Raw genomic sequence first — 22131 nt, 5'->3', positions numbered from 1 at the left:
GTTTGGAGTGGTACAGCCTTGTTTGCAGTTTGATCCCAATTCATACACTCATAAATATATTGAAGTGTGACCTCCAGACCCGTGTTAACCATTCCCTGTTTGGATAAAAGTTCATCATGTGGTGTGTGGTGTCCGTTGAGTAAACCATCATACTCACCGCTTTAATGTCCAGTTGCACCCCCACAGTGTATTCTGCATGGTTTTCTTTAATTTCCATATATTCACTGGTTTTGGTTGTAACTATTGTCAAATAAATCCAGTATTTTTCGTATGACACCCCTTGCTTATTCTCCTACTGGTGTGTGTGTGTGTGTGTGTGTGTGTGTGTGTGTGTGTATAATCCTCAGTGAGTGGGCCCACTTGGTTACATATATGTTCATTTATCCCATTAGTTATTTCAATAGATATTCCTATCTAGAGCAAGTTGTTATGTGTACTTCTTCATCTGAGAGGTGACGTAATTACTGTTCAGATTATAGCATATCACTACACACTTGAGTATTTTTAAATCCTTTATTGACCTGAAGGGGGCTTGAGCAAACTCTTCTTCTCTCCTCCAGTGCACCAAATGTGCCAAAAAAAAAAAAAAAAAAGAAAAAGAAAACATGGGATTTGTCACATCTGGTAGAAGAAAAAAAATGACAGATGAAGATAAAAAAAACTTATGAATATTCACAAATACTGTATTTCAAAGACGCCTCATCAAAGGCTGCAGACAGCTCCTCAAAATATAAACTCTTCTGTGGTGTGACATACCAGTGTATGGCAGCTTAAGATACACAGGCACACACACTGAAATACACTTGTTCAGGTCCCTCTCGAGCTTGCTTCGAACTCTTTGCCCACTGCAGCCCGCGATAATAAAACAAGCAGAATACAAGCTAGAAGTAAATTTGGCACTACTTCAGTAACCAATGTAAATGGATGATTTTTTGGAAATAAGCATGTGTCTATAATAACCCATAAACACACTCACAATAGCGGTGACTTTATGACCTGAGCAGCCTTAACCCACATCAGTCCTGCACACATCTGGCCCGGGCCTGTCCCAAAAACCAAATGTGTGGCTATGTAACCTGTCCAGCTCAATGCAATCCAGCACAGGTCAATTAGACAAGTTCAGCCTGGCCGGCATAATTAATCCATTCACAAACACACAGTGTTTCCTCAGCTGTCTGTGTGCAATCCCTCACTATTTCCCCCTTGTTGAATCCAAACAGGATTATGCGTTCAAATTGTGAACCAGCAGCCTCACAGAGGTTAGGGCCAGCTCTGACTCTAACTCCAACTGTGGTAAGCTATTTTCACACTGTTGCCACTGCATTCTTCCAAACCAACCACCAGCATAACTCTACTTTTTGGCCAGCAGCCATAATATGAGAGGGGAATGCATTATTATTAAAATCAGACGTGTCATAAACCTTCCTTCACTGTAGTCACGGCTGCTGCTGACACTGACGCATTGCATCCTGACATTCTCACATTTCCTCAGTCACCCACCAAAGTTTGTGCTGGAATAATATCAGCAGCCTGTCAAGCTGTCATGGCTGCATTTCGCTTGACATTCTCACCACGTCCTCGCACTATTACCACAACCTTCCTGTCACTTGATGCTCTCCAAAATCAGACGGAGGAGAAGTTGCTGGTGGAAAGAGGCCTCTGCTGCCCTCCACGTGCCACAACTGTGATCTGAGTGACGGTGATGCTCCTCTTGGACGGGGCGAGGTGGTTCTGGGTGTGACACCTCCACAGCCACCGCCGCAGCTCTGTCTGGACCTGCTGACACAGGCATGCGGGTAAACACACACGTGCACATAGACACACGCGCATACACACAGGGAAGAAAGTGACGAAACTCAATGACATCAAATTCTAGTGAGGCTACTAAAACTGTTGGTGAAAGTAATTTGTAGGATGCAAATTTGGAGTTGGGATTAGAGGATATCGCACTAATAACAAAACTGCTCAACACAAAATACAAATAGCTTCCTACTTTTGATGTCAGTGTCTTAATCCAGATTAGATTTTTAGCCATACAAACACTACTTGGAGGTAGAGTTGCCTCCAAGACAAAAATATACATATTGCTTGACTTAATGCTTCCTGATTCCAGTCTTCGGAGATGGAAAACTCAAATGAAACAGGGCGTCAAGTCAGAATTCCTGGTTGGGAAATTGGGTTAAACTTCTCAACCCTTATTTCACAACTAACATTGTAGAAACATGGCTGCCCACAACATCAACCACAAAAAAGTATGCTTTAAAAAAACGGAACTAGTTGAGTCTCTGCGTGTCGTTTGATCATTCAACGATACCAAAACAGCAGTTGATTTAAAATTTTCACATTGTCTGATGTCAGTTTTAGCTCTTTTTAGCATTAGGAAGCATTCACATCTTCCCACCTTTTGTAGCTCAAATGCGTGTATATCAAATAGTCGGCATCTGACCTCACACATTCCACAGTCAAATGCAGTATAAATTTCAGTAGGTGGTGCCAAATAACCTCAGTTTATTTGTGGTTTGTGGTGCATTCAGGGTACAGGCTACACAAGCTGTAAAACAGTCTGGCAAACCATACTTAACTCTTAGCTGTGTAGCAGGTGGATGATTTGTCTTTCTAATATTTACTAGGCATATAATCAGTCTTGTTAGACAACAGTAAATTATAAAAAAGTAAATGTTACTACTCTATCCTCTCCCTACTCCAATTTTGGTTTACACTTCACCAGAGCATGAAAAAAAGTCGATGCCAGCTGAACTTCTATGTACTTATATACTTTTTATGCGCTCAGCTTCATAGCTCAGTGTTGTGACTGCACTGATAATGAATGAACTATTGTAGCAGTAAGTGATGTTAGAATGAAGTCCAGAGGAAAAGGCAAGAGTGACTTTTGTGAGGTGTAATCTGCTGCACACGTAACACCTACCTCTCCGTTCATGAAGCAGTACAGCAGCGCCACCACGAAACCCTGCAACACAAGACGTTTTGTTCTTGTGAGAGGTTTGATTACCACGTCCTCTCTTCTAAACACCAAATACATTATCCTCTTACGTGCTGTTTTTGGTAACTTCAGTCTTAGAAAATGACTAAAGAAAAGCATATACTCATCAAAATATTTTTAATAGTTTTCGAAGCATTTATTTTCAGCTTCTCTGCTTCACTGCCTGAGCACAAACTGATTAATAAGTAGGATTCTTTACTTCTACTTTTTTTTTTAAACTGTAAAATAACAAAATTGTTGAGATGACAAGGTTTTCCTTAAAAACACATGATGGAAAACTAAGTAGGTTAATAATTGTACTTACTGTATCTTACATTTTAAGCTCATCAGTTTATTTGGTGCACATCTCAAGTCCCATGACACAAAGCTAGCAAGCTTTACCCAGCCTGCACTTATTAGGCCTTTAGCCAAAAAGTAAAAAACTCTGTCTTTGCTTTTTCATAAAATTAAAGTTACCAGTTTAGTCAGCCAACACAATTGTTTTTAAGGTAAGGCTTATTTGAGAAGCTATGAGTGAAAATCCAAAAGACCAGTTTGTGAATCGGGCTCTATTTTTCTGCCTGTACCTGAAAGGATCCCAGTCCCAGCTCGATGTAGAGCCTGGCTGCCACTCCGGTGTTCTCCGGCAGGAAGGCAAACACAGTGTAGTGCATCCCAAACAGGGGGATGAGGAACAGGGTGGATTTAGCCAGCCTCCTGAGGGTGACAGAGAGGGAGGCGGCATGCAGGCACGAAGACAGAGAGTCACGGGATGAAGGGAAACAAGATGCAAAGAAGAAAAAACAAATATTAGGAAATATTAGACGTATGAATGAAATAAATATTGAGGAGGAAACATGTCGTCCCCTGCAAATCATGCATCTCTTGAGCCAATCAGTATCAAAGCGCATCAGCCCTTCAGGTTTAATCAAAATCGGGGCCAGTGGTGGAGCAGCTATGGCTTTGAAATTTTGACCTTTGATCACAGCATCCCCATCAGGCAAATCAGTGTAATTTATAAGGACTGCTGGATTTATGAAGCAAGTTTTGTGTCGATCAGAGTCATGGTGGAGGAGTTAGGGCCTGTCAGAAATTTTGACCTTTTGACTATAGCAAACCCTCCGGCTAATCAGTGCAATTTTTTTTTTTTTCTAAATCAGACCACAGTGCCAAAATGTCCCATCCCTTCGTTTTCATCTAAATAGCACTAATGGTATCTGATATATTATGCTTCAGTTTAAAATTTGGACCTTTAAGTATGGCACTTCTATTGAAAACGTGAAAGGCAGGGTGAAAAAATATAATGGGAAGTTGATTTATCTCATTCAAACAACTTTGTAAATCCAAGATAAACTTTGGAATTGGCTGCAAATTTCTTTCTTTTGTTATTTTATTTATTTATTTCCCACTATTCCTCTCAGAACTTCTGTAAACCTCCATTAGACCAATCTGACTGATTTGTATGCATACATGCACGTGTGACAGTGAAAGTGTAGATATTAGGGCCTCTTATATGACAAAATATGAAGCCCCTTAGTATAATTTTTAACACCAGCACACAGAGCCAAGATGCATCATAAAGTGGACCAATGGTGTCCCCCATGTAAATGCTGACCTTTAATTATATTGCCCCATTACATTAAGCACTGTGATGCTTTTAGAGGCACAGGATCTCAGTGTCAAGATGCATTATCATTCAAAGTTTCACCAAAATCACACCAGTGTTTTGAAATTACATCATCAGTATCACTTTTGACCAACAGAGGGACAGAAAAACAGCCCAATTCATGGTCAAACCGACGGTCCTGAACATCACGGGCCACTATCACTATCATGTTATAGCCCAACAATATCCTCTAGCACTGTACTGTATCCTTCCAACCCTCAGCTCTTATGATCTAACATGCATTAGACTCCTTCAAACAACATTAGATCACAACTGCAACTCATCACAGCCTGTAGCTAGTTACCATTTCTCTGTAGCTGCGCTTTCCTCAGTTATGCCACGAGTTCAGCCATGGGTACTGTAATGTAATCTAGCAGGCCACATATTGATGCAATATGATCATGTTATAATCTTTATTCAGGATCAGACATTGTTGTCTTTGTTACGTCAGGTCATCAAACAGCAACTGATCAAACTCCAACAGAAACATGCATGTTGCTATCATGGATGTATTTATCAAATTCGACGCTTGCATCTGAGTCTGGCTCTCCATCATGTCGCTTTGACTGCCTTTAGTATCGCACAAATGCAGGTGCAGGGCAGCACATAAACATGGGATGTCATTTGAGCACTGTGAGTAATCAAAATACCTGAGAAAATCATAATGACCTGAAAAAAACTGTAAATTACAGTCGCAAGTGAGATATGACTGAAGGATCAAATTCTAAAAAACAACAACAACCAAATAAACAAAAACATCTAATTGCATTTTCAAGGATGTAATAGGATTATGTTCCTCTTTTGTCACACCTGGGATTTCAAACAAGTCCTGCCTTTGTGTGAGCATCACATGATCCGTCTGAATCTGATTGCAGTCGGTGAGACTGAGATGAAGCATTCGGACGTGCAAAACAGTCACTGGAATGGGGAACAATCCTGTTGTGCCACAGTGGAGGAAACATCTATTTTTGGGACCGAGCGCTATTTATATGTGCTCTCATTCTCAAATTAATTCACTTAAGGTGGAATCTACACCAGCCAAGCCCTGCTTGCACTAGAAAAATCATACAGGTAAATCAGGACTTCCGTATTCCCATATGTGCATTTTTTTCTCTCCTCTTAAATGACAGGAAAGAGCTCTGCGTTTGGTCAGCTCACTTTCAGTTTGATCTTTTTTGACAGTTTGATACCATTTGAAATAGCTCAGGATTGTGCTCGGGCCTGGAGTCAGTTAACCTTTAATTCAAACTCACTGGAGCAACAGGCTGGCCCCACAGTGAGAGAGATCATCCCTTCACCTAGATCAGTGGTTCTCAACATTTTGGGCCCCCCAAACTCCATATTTGATAAGATGTAGTGTCAGAGATCCCCATCTGATAAAATTTGGTTATTTCATATCTTTCTGCCCTGTAGATTGGCAGATTAACAGTGAAGAGTGGGTTAAGAGTGGGAAACTTATGAACTGAATAGTCATTCATATACATTCTCTCACTGGACTAACCTCTGGTTAATGAATAATTGTGAAATTAAAATATTCCCCATTTTTCTAGGAACCCACTGGAACCCCCTCAAGGACCCCTTGGGCCCCCAGGACCCAAGGTTGAGAACCACTGACCTGGGGGACCTGGTGTCACCATTTATGTCTGTAAACACTCCAGGAACTTCCCTATAGGGATCAACTGAGTATCACATTATTAAACCCCTTCTCAGAAACTGTAATTTATTTGCTAGCTAGATTATTCATTCTCAGTCATCCTCAGCTCTTAATAAACAAATACAGATATTAAAACTCCTAATGTTTCAATATTTCAATAAAAAAGGCATTGAACTAAGTGAACTGAAAGTGGTCCTGAGTGTTTCGTTGTGTTTGGAAAATGAAAGCCATTGTCTCTTGAGTCATGACTTACATAAAATGCCCAGTGTCATTGTTCCCACTCATGGCGGGAGACTTGAGCTTCTGAACCAGAATCCGGATCACATTGATGAAGATAACGATGTTGACCTGGGAGGGGCAGATGCGCACACAAACAACAAAAGCATGCAATCACACGCAAGCACACAAACATCGAAAACGCGAGAAACACCAAAGTTTAAATGCCGGCTCAGCCATTTCTCCCGCTTAGTCCTGCCTTAACAAAGTTTTTAATATTTATTAAAGTGCAAGATGTATCTGAATAAAAGGAGTAGGATAATGAGTCAAGGCGGAGTTATTTCCCCTCGGGGCTCCACTCACCAGCAGCGAGGCTGTTATGGGTCCTTTAATAATCCACCATATACCAACATTGTCTGTGTCATCCCAGCAACTGCAATAAAAGTCAGACAGAATTCATCTCAGCATTAAAGTTAGACAACAGCAAAGACTGACATGCAACCACTGGATGGAGGTCTCAACCATTACTGTTTGAAGTGGAGCATTTAACGTTGTGCTGTCGCAGTGAAATGGTGACAAGCCACTGGTTGTCATGTAACATGTTGTAGGTCGTACCCTCTGTTGTCGTAGAAGTATCTGGCCAAAACCCACAGTATGAGAACGGTCGACGGGAGCCCTACAACGTCAAATCAGAAGTTATTATTTATGCTCTGTGTAGCAGCAGGTATTAATCATTCAGAATCACTTTACTTGTCAAGTCAAATGAATGTAAAGCAGTTGTTCTTGTTGACGTGACACGCTGGTGACGTGTCCCAGCAACGAAAAGACCCACAGCTCACACAGACAAACTGTGAGTACACACTGAGACACAAAGACACGGGACCAAGCAGAGGACAACACAAATCACTCTCCAATCACTTAAGTAGGATGGATGTGCACCAAATAAGCCTTTGTATGAGGGCGTCAGTCATTTCATATAATTTAGAGTATCTTATTGTCAGACAATCCATTTTAACCCTTAAGCCACAAATACAGTATAAGTTTCCCTAATTCATTTAGAAACAACACATATTTTATAGAAATGTAGAGCTCATTTGAGGGGAGGATTGATTTTATATAACATGCTCCCTGAATCCAAATTTTTTGCTGCAAGAGTCGCTTTTATCATTTTTTATTCATTTACTTTTAAGTAATATAAATTAATACAACTGCAGATATGTTTTTGCAAATTAACTCTTAACTTAACTCTTATTCTCTAATATTGTAACAAATATAAAATCTTTTTTTAATCAAAAATGAGAGTATACTGTAAATGTCTTATTACAATCACAACACTTATTAAATTAAAAAAAAAAAAACATACTGTAACATAAATTTTGTAATTACTTGGTCATTCTAAAGAAAAAAAAACATAGATTTAAACAACTATTTATTTGGTTTTTATGGTATTTATTTGGAAGGATTAGTTATTTTAAATTATTTCTACATTGTTTACATTCTTGGGGCCAAAAAAAATGTACAGTAAGAGAATGAACCTGCCATAGGCTTTATGTCCTGAAACCCAACTCACCCCAGCCAATCAGGATGTACCACCAGAAGTATTTCCTCTGAGAGACGAAGGTGAGGGCCAGCAGAGTCTGCAGGTACATGCCCTCCACCAGCAGCCAGAAGTAATTGGCCAGGATGCTGAACTGGAAGAAAGCTACGGCCGACTTACATGCCACCTGGAGAGGAGACAGCAACACAAGTCTTCAGTGTGTCACACACAGCCATGAGGACTGAGGACATAATCAATACTGGATGTGTCCTTCCAGTATAAAAGTTTGTTTGTTTGATTCATAAAGTTTGGATGGGGCAGTATGGCTGACAGGCCCTCAGATGACTCATCAGTTTTTCTCTCTTGGTTTTACACATTTCTCCAAAGTTAGGTTCATAATCTCAAAACATTTCATTTCATGTCTAAACTCTAGTATATGGCCTAATTATACATTTTTATCACTTTCACACAAATTTAAAAAGGCTGATACTGAATTAAGTGACTGTTAGTTTTTTAAGCAGCTTGAATTTGATCACATTCATCAGTTTCTATGAGTCTTAAATCTATCACACGTGATAATGTCAGAAAAAACATAATAATAATAAACATGTTTGTAAAATATCAGATATGACATCACCATAATTGTCAAATCACTTAGATGTGAAATGATATGTGAAATATAATACAAGCTTTAGTATTTCCAAATGTTTGATGAACAGGCATTTTGCTTACATTTTTTCCACAAATTATGGATATAAATCCATGAAATCATATTATAGAAAAACTCGTACACATGTGCAAGCATAATAATTCAAGAGTTCAAGACAAGAACATGCACATCCGGCACAATAAACAAGTTTCATCATCAGCACCGGTGCGAATATTAATGAATATGTCTTCAAAAGATGGCTTGTGCAGTTTTGATGTCAACATTTGTTTCCATAAAAATATGATTTCAAAGAAATGGAGCTTTTCACTTTGAGTTGGGCTGTTTGGCAAAATGAAAGCATGTTTCAGTGGCTGTGTTAATGGTTTTGAGACGATGACGCTCACCGTGGAAACGTGTCAAATCCAATGAGAAAACACGGAGAGCTTTTTAATTCACACATGATGGGATGGGGAGATGATACTGCACTTTTCATTCTGCTTTTATTTTCTCCAGCCTATACATCAAAGGCATAGTCAATACACTTCACCGAGCATATGTCTTCTGTTGCACATACGTGTCATCATGATACTTTCTAAACCACCCTGGATCAAAAACATGCAGTGTTTGTGCAGGTCCTTAAATAGGCCTACCTTTTGAATATGTCCGGTCTAAGCTTTTGAAACATTTTTATATGGAGTGAAACTGACCTTCACAAAGGCAAGAATTAATTGCAATAAATGAATATGAATTTTGTTTAAAAAGTTAAAGGTAGAAATTTACAACCTTGTCCTACACCACAACTACTGGCCTAGAGACTGGAATTGCCCTAAAAATACCACTGCAATAAAAAAAAAGTATTAGAATAATAATCAGTGTATTTTCAGCAGAATAAAATGGTTTTATGAGTCATGCCACCCCCGCTTAGTTGTAACCTCGTTGTCAGGCTTTGGGGAAATCATCTCAAAAATCTGGGATAAAACCAAAACATTTCAAGCACTCGATCCGACTGAAATGCACTCAGTTTACCTCATAGATACCTCTGCAGCATCAAGAGAGCAGACCTCCTTGCTAATTTTTTGTAAATTGTTAATTAAGGATATATCTTAGCGTTTAAAAAATGTTTTGATGATGATTTTGTTAGTAGCATTATTTGGTGTTTTTTCTACCTGTGGCACTACCTCAGCAGACTGAGACAGATACCATATAGCCACAACCACATGATACCAAGCAGACATGAAATCAAAACACTGCGAGTGCTCACCGTGGACATGGAGCAGTGGTCCAGAGTCTCATCAGCAAACAGCACCGTGTCTTTGATGAAGACAGCGCTGGCCCTCAGGACGAAGGAGGAGAACAGGTTGATGTGGATGTAGTTCCTGGTGCAGCGGAACTTTCTAAAGGGTGGCAGAGAAGCGGAGAGAAATGTACAGGAAGAGACTCACATACGCACATGCTATACGACATCATACATCAAACATCACAAAATTAACACATACTGATTGACTTGCTTGTAATACAGTGACAAATGAATGCCTTCTGATGATTAACATCATTGCTGCATGGACCTTTATATGCACAAGACACCCAGATATGTTCTGTTTGAAATAATGATACAGCCATTAATGATAATAAGAATATTTCACTCAATATAAGTGTCATAGAGGTTCAATGAAGTGTTGCATCCAGCAGATACAGAATATGGCTGTGACATTGTTGTACTGTTGTATTGTTGTAATATGAAAAAAAAAAAAAAATCAAGTTCAAATTCAAGCATGTAAGGTTTATCATAAACCGGTATTTGTAATGGTTCAATTGTTCATAATTGCACTTAGAATATATGATTTGTATCATAACCGGATGAGATTTCCCTTTTATAGCCCTTTCTATTCGTATCTTTATGATCTGTAGCAACACACAGTGTCCAGGTCTTACCTGAAGGCTGTAAACACCACTATGGCCGTGATAAGAGAGATGAGAGAGGTGGCATAGCCCACAGTGTAAACCTGTCTGAATGTGGACAGATAACTAGTCTGGAGAGAGAAACAGACAGAGAGACAGAGTAAGAGAGAGAGACAGAGTAAGAGAGAGAGAGAGAGAGAGAGAGAGAGAGAGAACAAAAGTAATGCAAATGTCAGTTGTCCTGCGCTAAACACACAAATAAGTCTAAAATTACAAGGAATCAAATGAAATCATATAATATTACAACATCAGAGAGAGACACAAAAAGCGAGAGAAAGAGAGAGAGGAAGTCAGATAAATATGTGTTACTAATTGGCACGACAACATGAGATTAAACGTCTACCTCAGATTCGGGCTCAGTGTCATCATTAAAAACACAGGCGTCTTCGTAAGGGGGGTACATTTCAGTCCAGCCATCAACTGTGCAGTTCCTGTAAACATACCCTGGGGTGCGGGTGGACATTAACAGTGAAATTTATTCAGTTTGAAGGTTTTAACAATGTTTTTAAAAGCCTTTCCTACCCAAAATGAATGGATTATAATGAATGTTTTCATAAGTATGTAAAGCCATTTTTAAATTGTCTTGTTACTCATTTTGCACTCATCTTTACTGTGAGTTTTCACTCATACTTGAATGCTGTTCTGTCTATGCATTTACTTCAAATGTTGCACATTACCATAAAATTAACATGTTAACATGGAAACAAGTCCTCTGCTGATGGGTTTTAATGCACAAGGCAGCATGGCCAGCGACCATCAAAACTAATTAATGTTGATAATAGTGTACTTAATATTAATCAATCTGTTTTTCTTCTGTTATGCTGGATACACTGTGGCATAAACCCTTGACTCCTATTACCAACATGCATTAATCTTTGTTTGCAAAATTTTTTACTCCCTCATTTCAGTAAGTTCTTTTGTGAATGGTGGATCTTCAGAATAATTACAAGTTAAAAAGGAAATAGTACTCAAAGAAGTTTTCCCTGTTCTTACAGCTGTCACCTTAACTGTCACCTCTCCTTTTTATCGCATCGGGAGATTTGTCATTTTCTATATTACACAGCGGCACTGTTCTTGAAAGTTGACACTGCTGCACTGCTGAAAATTAGAACTGGCAACCTCTGATTTACTGTGCTGCTATTTTTGATATTGGAGCATGTCTGTGCATCTGTGTTTTATGCTTTCAGCAGAGCAAATATTTTTTGTTTTTTTCATGTCTTTGTCCAAGTCTGTATTGACATTTACTGCTGGTCCACATCCATTTGGAAACAATGCGTGAGGAGAGGGAGCTGTCAGCTGGGTTTGTCCCTGCTATGTGTGTGTGTGTATTCGTGTGTGTGTGTGCGTGTGTATGTGAGTATGAGCAAGTGTGTGTGCCTAAATGTGTATGCCGCAGATAAAGCATGCTGGCATTAGCTGCATATTTTAACATAGACACACAGCGATTCATGGCAGTGGGTTTTCTCTATTCCCTTTGAGCTGGGCAAACATGAACCAGTAGAGGCCAAGTGCAGCCATCTGCACAGCCCCTGTTGTTGAAAAGAGACTGTGATCTGTGTGGGTGACCTGAAATTCAGGTTCCATCAGACTACAGAAGAAAGCACATTATACTAACCACAGAGATAATCGGGCACAAACAATCCACCCTCATGCGATTACAACATGTGTGCCTTTGAATCTGCAAACAGGGATGGTGACCCCATCGTTTGAAATGGGATGGGGGGGTGTGATCTAAGTACTGGGGTGCTGCTTAGCCTCCCTGGCAAAGTCTACACCAAGGCACTTGAAATGAGAATCCATTCCCCATGATCATGAGTTCTGAATATTGATCAAAATTAGCGTTCTCTACAGGGTGGCTGAACTGACTCTACCTTTGGAGGTTAATTGAGCATGATTGACTGGGAGGAGACCCTGGTGCAAAGCCAGGACTCATTAGAGGAACTCCATGTCCCGGCAGGACCCGGGAGAACTTGGAAATCCTCCAGGAAAAGCTGGAGGAACCTGCCAATGAAAATTCCATGCCTTGAACCAAAGGCGTGGAATTATCTCCAGCACGTCCTCAAGATTGTCACTAGCCCCGGACAATTCAAGACTATGATCTCAATCCGCTTCACCTCAGAGTGCAATTGTTCTCTTTTGATTGAATTTTACGCATTTCTCTGTATCTCGACATCATCACAAAAGAGGGAAACCTCAATGATTTTTGAGGCTTAAATAAAGGTTTGAAAGAGTGAATGAGTGAAGTGGCAAGAAAATGGATGGATGGATGGATGGATGGATGGATGGATGGTTCAGTAAATCCTTACTGCTAGCTATGAAAAGATGACTACGTTTTTGGGTCTACTGCACAGAACGGCAGTGCATTTCACACTACTCCTCCAGATATTGAGACTCGCATGGCTGGCAGCTGTAACAGACGATAAGAAAAAGCAGGTATTCTGGACTGGGAATAACTTAAGTGCTTATCTCTCCTATTTTGTCCACGGCTTCACTGTCAGATCACTGACACTTGAATAAATACAGTCCACTGGGGCCAGCTGACCTCTAGATAATCACTAACACAACAAATTTGAAATGCATTCATCTGTGCTCAACCCTTGCTATGCAGATACAGTACAGTTTCAAAGGACTAAACAATCAAACACAAACTTATGTATGTGCATGGACACACACTCATACTTGCTCTGTGGACCATTTCTGTTCTAAACACACTGTATTCTACTTATTTGGAGCACATTATGTAACTGGGTTATTCTAACAGGCCGTCCCATAAACTGAGATGTAAATATATGATGATTAATGATTAATGAAAATTACTATGGGACTTGTCAGACACAGTAAAATCTATTTGTTAATGAGCCAAGTAACATATATCAAAGTGTAAATGTTTGTTCTGAAGTGGCTGTTTCCCAAAGGATATTACATAAGTGCTTTTGGTCACTGAGATATTCACAAGATACAAGGAAGTTAATTCAAATTGCCAAAGCACAGAAAATTATATGAAACTTCTGCTCAGTAAATGGTTATCATTGATTACAAGGTATTTACTGGTCATACTCTAATATAAGGGTGTTTTGAATATGTGCCTTTAAATCAAAATATGTGTGTCATTTGATGACACCAGCACGTTTCCTGTGAAGGCAAATCCTGCAATGCAACCAGTGCCCAAAAGAATGACAGCTGATGACGTTACGAAGCCTTGCCAAAGGATTTTACATCAGCAATCAACAAAGTACGCTGCCAGAAATCCAGAAATCTCCCAGAGCACATATGTTCTTGCCAACAAAGATACGTGAATAATTCATACCAGTGGTGCTTATTATTGATGTCCCTCCACAACTGTGATTCTCTCCAGCATTAGTGCCATGTGGATTATCCAAATATTTATTCTTCTGGGTGGAGCACAAGCACAAGCGCAACAGACAAAGGGACGTCTATAATTGATATTCTGTATTTTGCAACATGTTGACTATGTTTTGTTTTTCTGTTGCTTACAAAGACATTTTTGCCAATGTGTAAGTGCAAATTCAAAGAGTATAAAACATAAGACAAAAAATAACGTCATTTTAATACCACATATTCACCCCTTGCACACTAACAGGTACACCTGTTACAAACTCCACGGAATCTAATCCTTTTAAAATGATTGCAGATGTCCGTGACAATACATATTCATGTGATAATAACAGGTAATGTCCAATGATGACCAAGATATCAGATTAAGTTGTGTTTTTTTTTTATATAGAGAACATGAAGAGGGAGAGAGACAAATGGATGTAGGGTGAAGGGGGGGGGTGGAGAGGGATCCTCCTGCCTCTTTTATGACTCATCCTTGTCTTCCTCGGTGAGTGAAGCCTGTAAACTCTCATAGTGCTGCAAAAAAAACAAAAGCGGGTACCCAAATCCTCACAAATTTTTGTGCAGCTCATTGTAACTGTGTTTTGGTGTATAAATAGATGGGAATCAAATGTGTTCGCTCACATAGCCTGAAATGGAAACCAACCTTGATTGCTGGAGAAGTGCTGGAAGACCTCAGAACAGGATACGTTGACCACCTGGCCCACTTCAGCTCTCAGCCAACACCGTATCTCATCCCACTCTGTTTTACAGCCTGTCAAAACAAACAACACAGGTACAGCAGGTAGGTGGGGGTCAATCATCAGCCAGACAATCAATCAGTCAATTTGGTTCAGCTGTCCAAATATCAATGTATCCATTTAATGTTCTTATGTCATCATTATCACCTTTACTGTACATCTGACTGATTAGTTCAGCCTGCAGGGCCCAAGCTGTCACACACATCTCTCCAGAAAACACAGCACAGCATGGCGCCAAGACAAACAGAGACATCATTTAACTCTCCTGGGTTAGCCAGGGCCCAGACTGTGGATGGGATATCAGTTATGGGTGTGTCTCCCGCTGTAAACACACGGTGTGGAAGTGGTTGCAAAGACAGTCATCACCGCCACACCTGCCAGAGCGTTCCATCTCCTGTCTTAAATCCACAATGTGCCACATATAAATCCTGAGACAAGTCTCTCACCTGTCAACTAGTCATGTTCAAGGAGACAGACAGTGCAAGTCAAGATGGTCTAAAATTAATTATGGTGTTAAATGAGCACAATGTGTGGTGACTGCTCTGGTCAAGGTTTAGATGAAATCCACCTATGAATAGAGCAGCCATTTCTGTTCAAAATAGTTTGTCTGCATGTCAAACAAATTAAGATTTCCTCTCTCAGCAGGACATTGCTGAATTTTGAGCAAAGGCTGTCATTAATTTATTCCAAAGTACACATCAATACTATGCACTGGCTGGCAAAGGGGAGCTTTGGTGTGATCAAAATATGGTATGGACAGGACAATGGATAGAATAGATGGAATAGATGTTTGTACTATCTCAAAGTTCCTTCAAAGTTGTCAAACTTTCCTGGTTTGATATGATTTTTTTTTATGTTTATCAGCTATTACAGTGGCACACTGTACCTTGTTTGTCAAGTTGTCATTAAAAAAAAAAAAAAAGAATATATTGATCGCTGTGCACACAGCAGATGTTGTGTGAGTTGTGTTCTGTGGGTTGCACTGTGCCTCCTTTGAGCCCATCCATAATAATAATCTACGACATTGACAGTGACTTAGGGGCCGCAATCTGTCCAGAGGAATATCCAGTCTCTCTCACGGCCTTATTCCATTTGCACATATTCATCATGTCCAATGCATTACTTAATCCTTCTCCCATGTTTCTGAAATTCTTTGAAAGCCAACCTCTTGTGTCTGTTGGGGTTTCTCAGTGAAAATGATGTCAGTTCCAGTTCAATACACTGACATGATATCAGGGCAGGGGTGTGGTGTTTTTCAGGAGAAAAACCGTCGGTTTTTGCGACAATGATTCAGTGGAAACATCAACATCTTCTCTGTTGGTGTCAAGCTGGTTTCTCTAGAGAATGCAGTCCCCTTCACTGAGCCTGAATCTGGGGATTCATTTGGGGCAGATGTCCTTCTGGGTTGCTCATGACCTCACAGTGTCCTCTCAGCAAGATGGGTGAGTGGTCTTAGGGGTGTCATAAACACATGCACTACCCTGATAGCTCTAAAATGTGCTTTAAGCACACTTTCACTAATGGTCCCAAGTTCAAAATCAATCTAATCCCTTTTCAACACTTGACCACTGTAAAACAAAAGTATTAAATCTGCATAAAGACTTGGCAACCACTTTAGTCCAGACAATTTAGGGGTTTTCCCACAGTTTGCCATGCTGAGTTGTCAGTACTTACATAAATTTCGAACCACACGTTACATTACATACATTAGTAAAAGACAGAGGAGGCTAGTTGAAGGACCCACTGTGGATCATAGCTATGGATGAGTGGCTGACAGTAAGTATGTGAGTGAATGAATAAATTAATGAAATCCTCCATTATTTGGATTGTATATTTAATGTAGGTTCTTTCCACTGCATCTGAACAGCACAAGCTCATGAGTACATCCAGATTGTTTACTTAAGTGTTGGGTGGATTGCTGTGACAGATTAGATTGTGTGTTGGAAGTGTAAATGACTCATGCTGGTACAATATTCCCACATGGGAATTCCCACTCTTACATACTCAAATTTAGATCTTTGGATTTGAGTCATTCAAATGATGAAACACCTTTGAGAAGAAGAAGAAGAAGAAGAAGAAGAAGAAGAAGAAGAAGAAGAAGAAGAAGAAGAAGAAGAAGAAGAAGAATGCATTAAAGATGTTGTGCTGTTCTGATTCTAAAGGATTTCATTTTTAGCTCTTGAGATTAGAGCAGCTAAAGAAAGATGCACCATTATGCAGTGTGTGTTCAATGAGACTTTTGTGCTCATTCATTCACACAACAAAAGAAAAATGATTGCTTCTCTCTCTGAAGAAAACCATGAAATGTGGAAATACCTACACTAGGACTGACATCTTTGTGTTTGGGCTTAATCACATGGGAAATCTTGAACTTTTGGCTGGGATGAATCATAGTGCCATATTCCCTGATGTGTCTCACTATTAATCGTTTCAGGCTGATGATTCGTTTCTACCATCTCGGTTTTTCAGCAAGGCTCTATTCTTGGACCTTTATTAGTAGGCAGTACTCAAGGGAGCTATACACCTTACCCAGAGAGTATCACCTCGTTTAGGACAATAACTTTTGGAATTATTCTGATAAACAAGTAGTTTATCACTCCACAGCATCACTGGAAGATCTGGATGCCCTCATTTACAGACAAGAATGATTTACAGGTAGAGTCTGTGATTCTAGAGAAAGATTGTTGAAATCAAAAACCAGATTTGCAGTCCCTCTCACTTGCACTGCCTCGGTTCCCCCGTCTCCCCTGATCCTTCCTTCCTTTTGCCATTTACAGAATCAGGGTTGTGTGTGAACCCCAGATTTTTTTTTTTTTTTTTTAGCACACACACAGAATGGACAGCTTGTGGACCGTGATAATTGCTGACTTTGACTGACTTCAGATATCAACAATCTTCCTCCAGAGTCACTGACTCCACCATTAAAGTGATACTTAAGGGAGGAGTTTGCATTTGAATGCAAATACCAATGCTGTTATTTTTGCACTGAAGCTGGTAGTTTGCCAATTTAAAATATCTTCAAATATTTTCACATAAAGTATAAGCTACTCCACATTCAGATTTTCAGTCTTGACAGGGTGAGCAGCATGAGCTCTGGGGCCCTACCACAAAGTTAGGCACTAATGACCATGATCTCTTGCATTATTTCAGAAAAGTAAAACTTTTTTCTGTGTGACTTTCCAACTCTGCATGACCATATGTCTCCTGCACAGTCGGCATCATGCCTACAAAAGTATAAACACACATACACCGACAGTGAAATGTAACAGCAGACATTTATCTGTGTAATGAGCAGCAGATCTGAACTTTGTGCCAAAGTATTGTGTTGGTTCAGTGTTGGAAGTCATCAAGGGTAATTAAGATCAAATTAGTCTCAAAAATGTGAAAGTTCATTACTCTCACTGAGGGGCGCTGCCAGACTTTTCTCATTCTGGGGCAGTTTGTGATGAAGTGGGGATGAGTAGTATTGGTGACACAGCCCATTAGGGAGACATTCACCATAGCCCTCTAGGGGACACCAAGTTCATTAGTATCTAATGAAGTGAATCACTCAGAGACGAAGGACAAGCAGGTGAACCTGCCAAGGAGGAGTGGCAAAATGTCAGTGTGTATCAGCATGTTAGGTGATCTATGTGTGTATGTATGTGTTGGATATTGAAATTATTGTGAACTAACTGTACACATTTTGCAAAATATCTTGCCTACATTGAGTGTGTTGTACTATCTTTTTAATAGCTGCATTTACAGGCCAGTTTTTAAAAGTAAATGCTCGTTCTGATGTCGAGGCCAGTGTGTGTGTTCAGATCCAGGCTCATGCTGTGCTGTGCCATCTTTCTCTCTCCTCTCCTGTCTCTCATCACGCAGGAGGCTAGGATCAAGGATCAATGATCAAGGATCAAGGAAATCTTTATTATCCCTGAGTGCCAATTTGTTGTGGATTCAGCAGTAACCACACAACCGTCAGACAAGCAATAATAAGTGGACAATAAATGCAACAGAAAAATCACATTGAGTTACTTAAAAGGCCAATGGCAGTCAGGACAAATGTGTTCTTTGGTCTTGCATGTTGGCAGATTGTATTTGCAGCCAGACAGAGGCAACTTGAGTGACTGACTGGGCCTTCTTCAAAGCCCTCACCTTGTACAGATGAGTGAAGTCATTCAAGGTCGTGCCTCCAATTTTGGTGCACACTTTGACTATACCCTGCAATCTGTTCTGTCTTTGAGGTTAAGTGACCCATGCCAGCTGACAAAGGAGAACACGAGGACAGATTCAGTAAAACAAGAATAAAACATGAAGCTGTTGTCAACATTAAACCTTCAAAGCTTGTGATAACAGCACATGCACTGATGCACCTTTCTACACACAGCAGCCACCTGAAGCTACAAGGTCATCAATGACAATACAAAGCTATTTGTATTGCCGCACAAAGTCAACAGCCTGATCATTACACACCACAGGACAGATGATTGTATAAGTCTTCCTAAAATCTGTTGTCATTTCATTAGTTTTAGGCATACTAATGTCCAAGAAGGACAACTTGCACCTCAGTGTGAGTTCTGCCACAACAGTGCCATGATCGGGGTCATCGCTGCTGAGAAGACACACGGTCAGAGAATCTTAATATAATGCTTCACACCGCTGCTGCATGCTGCCATTTCCAGTGCCATTCTCCTCCTGGAGTTATGCTGGGGAAGAAAACATGCCACCATGCTCTCTCATAGTAAAGTGATGGCATTATTAGCACGCTTTCCACTGTCCTTTAAAGCAAAATCCATTCATGGCATTCACACAGCATTCATAGCTACCATGATTCGACTAAAGCTACAAAGCAGGATATGTTTTAGCCGTGAAATCCTACAGAAACATGTTTACTACATTAAATCCAATTTCTCTGAATGATTGAAGTCTTCAGTTTTGCCTATAATTTTCATCACTTTTTTTTTTTTTTTTTTTTTTTTTTGCCCCAGTGATTTAGCCCCCAGCCTCTCTCCACACTCTTCTCCTTTTTTAAGTTTAGCCTACATTTCCATCTAGGCCTATTAAAAACCTCTCCCCTTTCTCCTCTGCTGCAAGTAAATCAGGATTTTCCCCAATTATGGTCTTATTTTAGTGTGTGTGGGTGTATGTGTGTCTCTCTCTGTATGTGTATATATTTACTTTAACCCTAAAACTTTGGATAACTAGCCCAGGGGACGCAAAGCATCTCATATGGACCTACCGGTGTGGCCGGTCTGGTTTTCTGCCTCTCTCGTCCTAATCAGGCTACAAATCTCCAGAGACCTCAGGTGCTGCGAAATGATGGCGCAGTCTGGATGAATTGCTTCTGCCTGAAAATATGAGACAACTTAGTTATCTGAAGCAAACACATGCAGCAGAGATACATGCCCTCTGTCAGAATGGATGCAAAATGCAGGGATGCTGGGTTACAAATTGAGTGGCTATCTGCATATATTAAAACATCAGTTCTGGTGGAATAAACATTTATTTCCAGACGTCTAGAAGTATTTTTCAGGGAAAGAGCTGCACTGTTTGCATGTTAGACATTTGCCTCTTTCACATTCCCGTAAGGTAGCCATAAAACTATCAGAACTACATTTCCAGTAGTCGGGGAAGCCCCGGAAATTTTAAGATCCCCAGATGAATGCCTGTGGGTTTGCTGATTTCTGAATCCAGCGCTTGTTATAATTTCGAATCAGAATCAAAGTCAGTCTCTATCATCGAGACAAAATCAACTTCAAAGGTCGATGGAAAAGCAACATCTGGACCGCTCAGAACATTTTATGAATTTTTGACGCATCTCTTTCCCAGCTGATCTCGCCTTTGATTGAGACCGCATGCATGGTGAGGGTATATGAGTTAGGATAAGCACTAATTAGGGTGTGCGGCTTAATGAGGACATGTACTCTCTGATTCTGCACAAGCAGCCCAAGTGTGTGCTCGAAACAGACTGGGGAAGACAGAGACAGAGAGATGGTAATAGCTTGCAATAAAATGTCATTAGGCAGTAGATTATTTCAAAATCAGCATATTGGTTTGTTAAATGGAACAGCAGAGGCACCAACTTTTTCATTGTGCATTACTGCGCACTTCAAATCCATGCAACGGACGGACCTAGATCTAAAAAAAAAAAATAATACGATGGCCCAAATAGGAGGCTATTTTTCAACACTTTACAGTAAGAAATTCATCAGAAATGACTTAAGAGTAAACTAAGCCAAAATGACACTCACGATTGGTTTGCTCCACAGATTCAGGTAAAAAATGAGGAGTATACATTTGTAGTTTCGTCCTGGCAGTCCCCTGCAGTACAGTTCCATTTTTATATCTTTCTTTATATCCCACTTCGGATGACAGAAGAGCAAATCCAGGCTTTTTGTTCCTCTGCGCCTTTTAAAGACGATCCGACCTGAAAAAAATGAAGCCCCAATCTCACTGCGAGCTGCAAACTTGCAGGAGTCTCTCTCTCTCTCTCTCTCTCTCTCTCTCTCTCTCTCTCTCTCTCTCTCTCTCTCTCTCTCTCTCTCTCTCTCTCTCTCTCTCGCTGAGTAGAGCCAAAGCAGGTGAATGAATAAGTATTTCCATTCAGAGAAAGGCGAGCCACCTATTTTGAATCTGTGTGCCTGAATGGTGGATGAATGGTGGAGGATTTCCCAAATAAAACCTTTATTTCCATATAGGCCAGGCCAGGATTTACATCATTCACTGTTACAGCTGCACTGGTTGATGAAAAGGTGATAATAATAATACTATTGTATGCCATCATTTAAGCAGCTCTAACATGTAACCCAAGGGAAACTGTCCATGGTGCTGATTTAGCTTTGGAGCCCTTTTGCACCCACTGTGGATTCCAGTAAACATTTTAGATATTTATCCAGAGTTTCCAATAAATAAAGCACGCCTAAATGGTTAAATAACCAAAGGCACAAGGACCATAAGACCTTTTCTAATATTCATGTGACCATGGAACAATGATGTAAGGTTTTTTGTTGTGTTGTTTAGACAGGAGCAATTAGAGTGAGGAGAGAGAAGATATCATTTCAGCTTGTTGTGAACTTTTAACCATCCTCCCTCTCAAAAATCAGTCCTTCAGGGAGACTGATACACATGTAACAATATGTAAGCCTACAAAAAGCTATAATAGCCATGGAGTGAAGGTAATGGCTATTTTATTAATATGGTCAGTTCTGCACAAGGAAAGAATAACTTACTCTTTACAGGGAATATATTTCTGTAGGGCTTAGCAATCAATAATTTTCAACCAGTTCAACACCCATTATTATGGTTTCTTGCACAAAGATTTTCAACCAGCTCTGCACGGTCAGTGGTGCTTTAGATGGTATGTTAGGGAAGGATGATTTCCTTTAATTTGT

At 40.0% G+C, this 22131-nt stretch overlaps 1 protein-coding gene across 1 annotated transcript; it reads right to left on the bottom strand.

Annotated features, from left to right (window-relative positions):
* Positions 1-1623: 1623 nt before the first annotated feature.
* Positions 1624-21078, bottom strand: ghrhra (growth hormone releasing hormone receptor a). The gene is made up of 13 exons (XM_030073971.1): positions 20992-21078; positions 19980-20088; positions 14665-14772; positions 11005-11105; positions 10635-10732; positions 9964-10096; positions 8087-8240; positions 7132-7192; positions 6880-6949; positions 6554-6648; positions 3568-3697; positions 2927-2968; positions 1624-1776 (listed from the first exon to the last, which is right to left on the bottom strand). Exons 1-13 carry the CDS (start codon positions 21076-21078, stop codon positions 1624-1626), a joined length of 1341 nt encoding a protein of 446 aa, XP_029929831.1.
* Positions 21079-22131: the final 1053 nt, after the last annotated feature.

This window comes from Myripristis murdjan, chromosome 17 (assembly GCF_902150065.1).
Source record: "Myripristis murdjan chromosome 17, fMyrMur1.1, whole genome shotgun sequence".
Taxonomy (NCBI): domain Eukaryota; kingdom Metazoa; phylum Chordata; class Actinopteri; order Holocentriformes; family Holocentridae; genus Myripristis; species Myripristis murdjan.
The sequence above is the reverse complement of the archived record's forward strand: the minus strand, read 5'-3'. Positions and strand labels throughout refer to the sequence as shown.

What these genes read in the sequence shown, in the direction of transcription:
- ghrhra (XM_030073971.1), bottom strand. Translation starts at nt 21,078, where the DNA reads ATGGAACTGTACTGCAGGGGACTGCCAGGACGAAACTACAAATGTATA. An exon ending in AAACCAGACCGGCCACACCG is followed by an intron (nt 14,773 to 19,979) that starts GTAGGTCCATAT and finishes TTGTTTTGACAG; the next exon opens with GCTGTAAAACAGAGTGGGAT. An exon ending in TGGGACTGGGATCCTTTCAG is followed by an intron (nt 2,969 to 3,567) that starts GTACAGGCAGAA and finishes CTTGTGTTGCAG; the next exon opens with GGTTTCGTGGTGGCGCTGCT.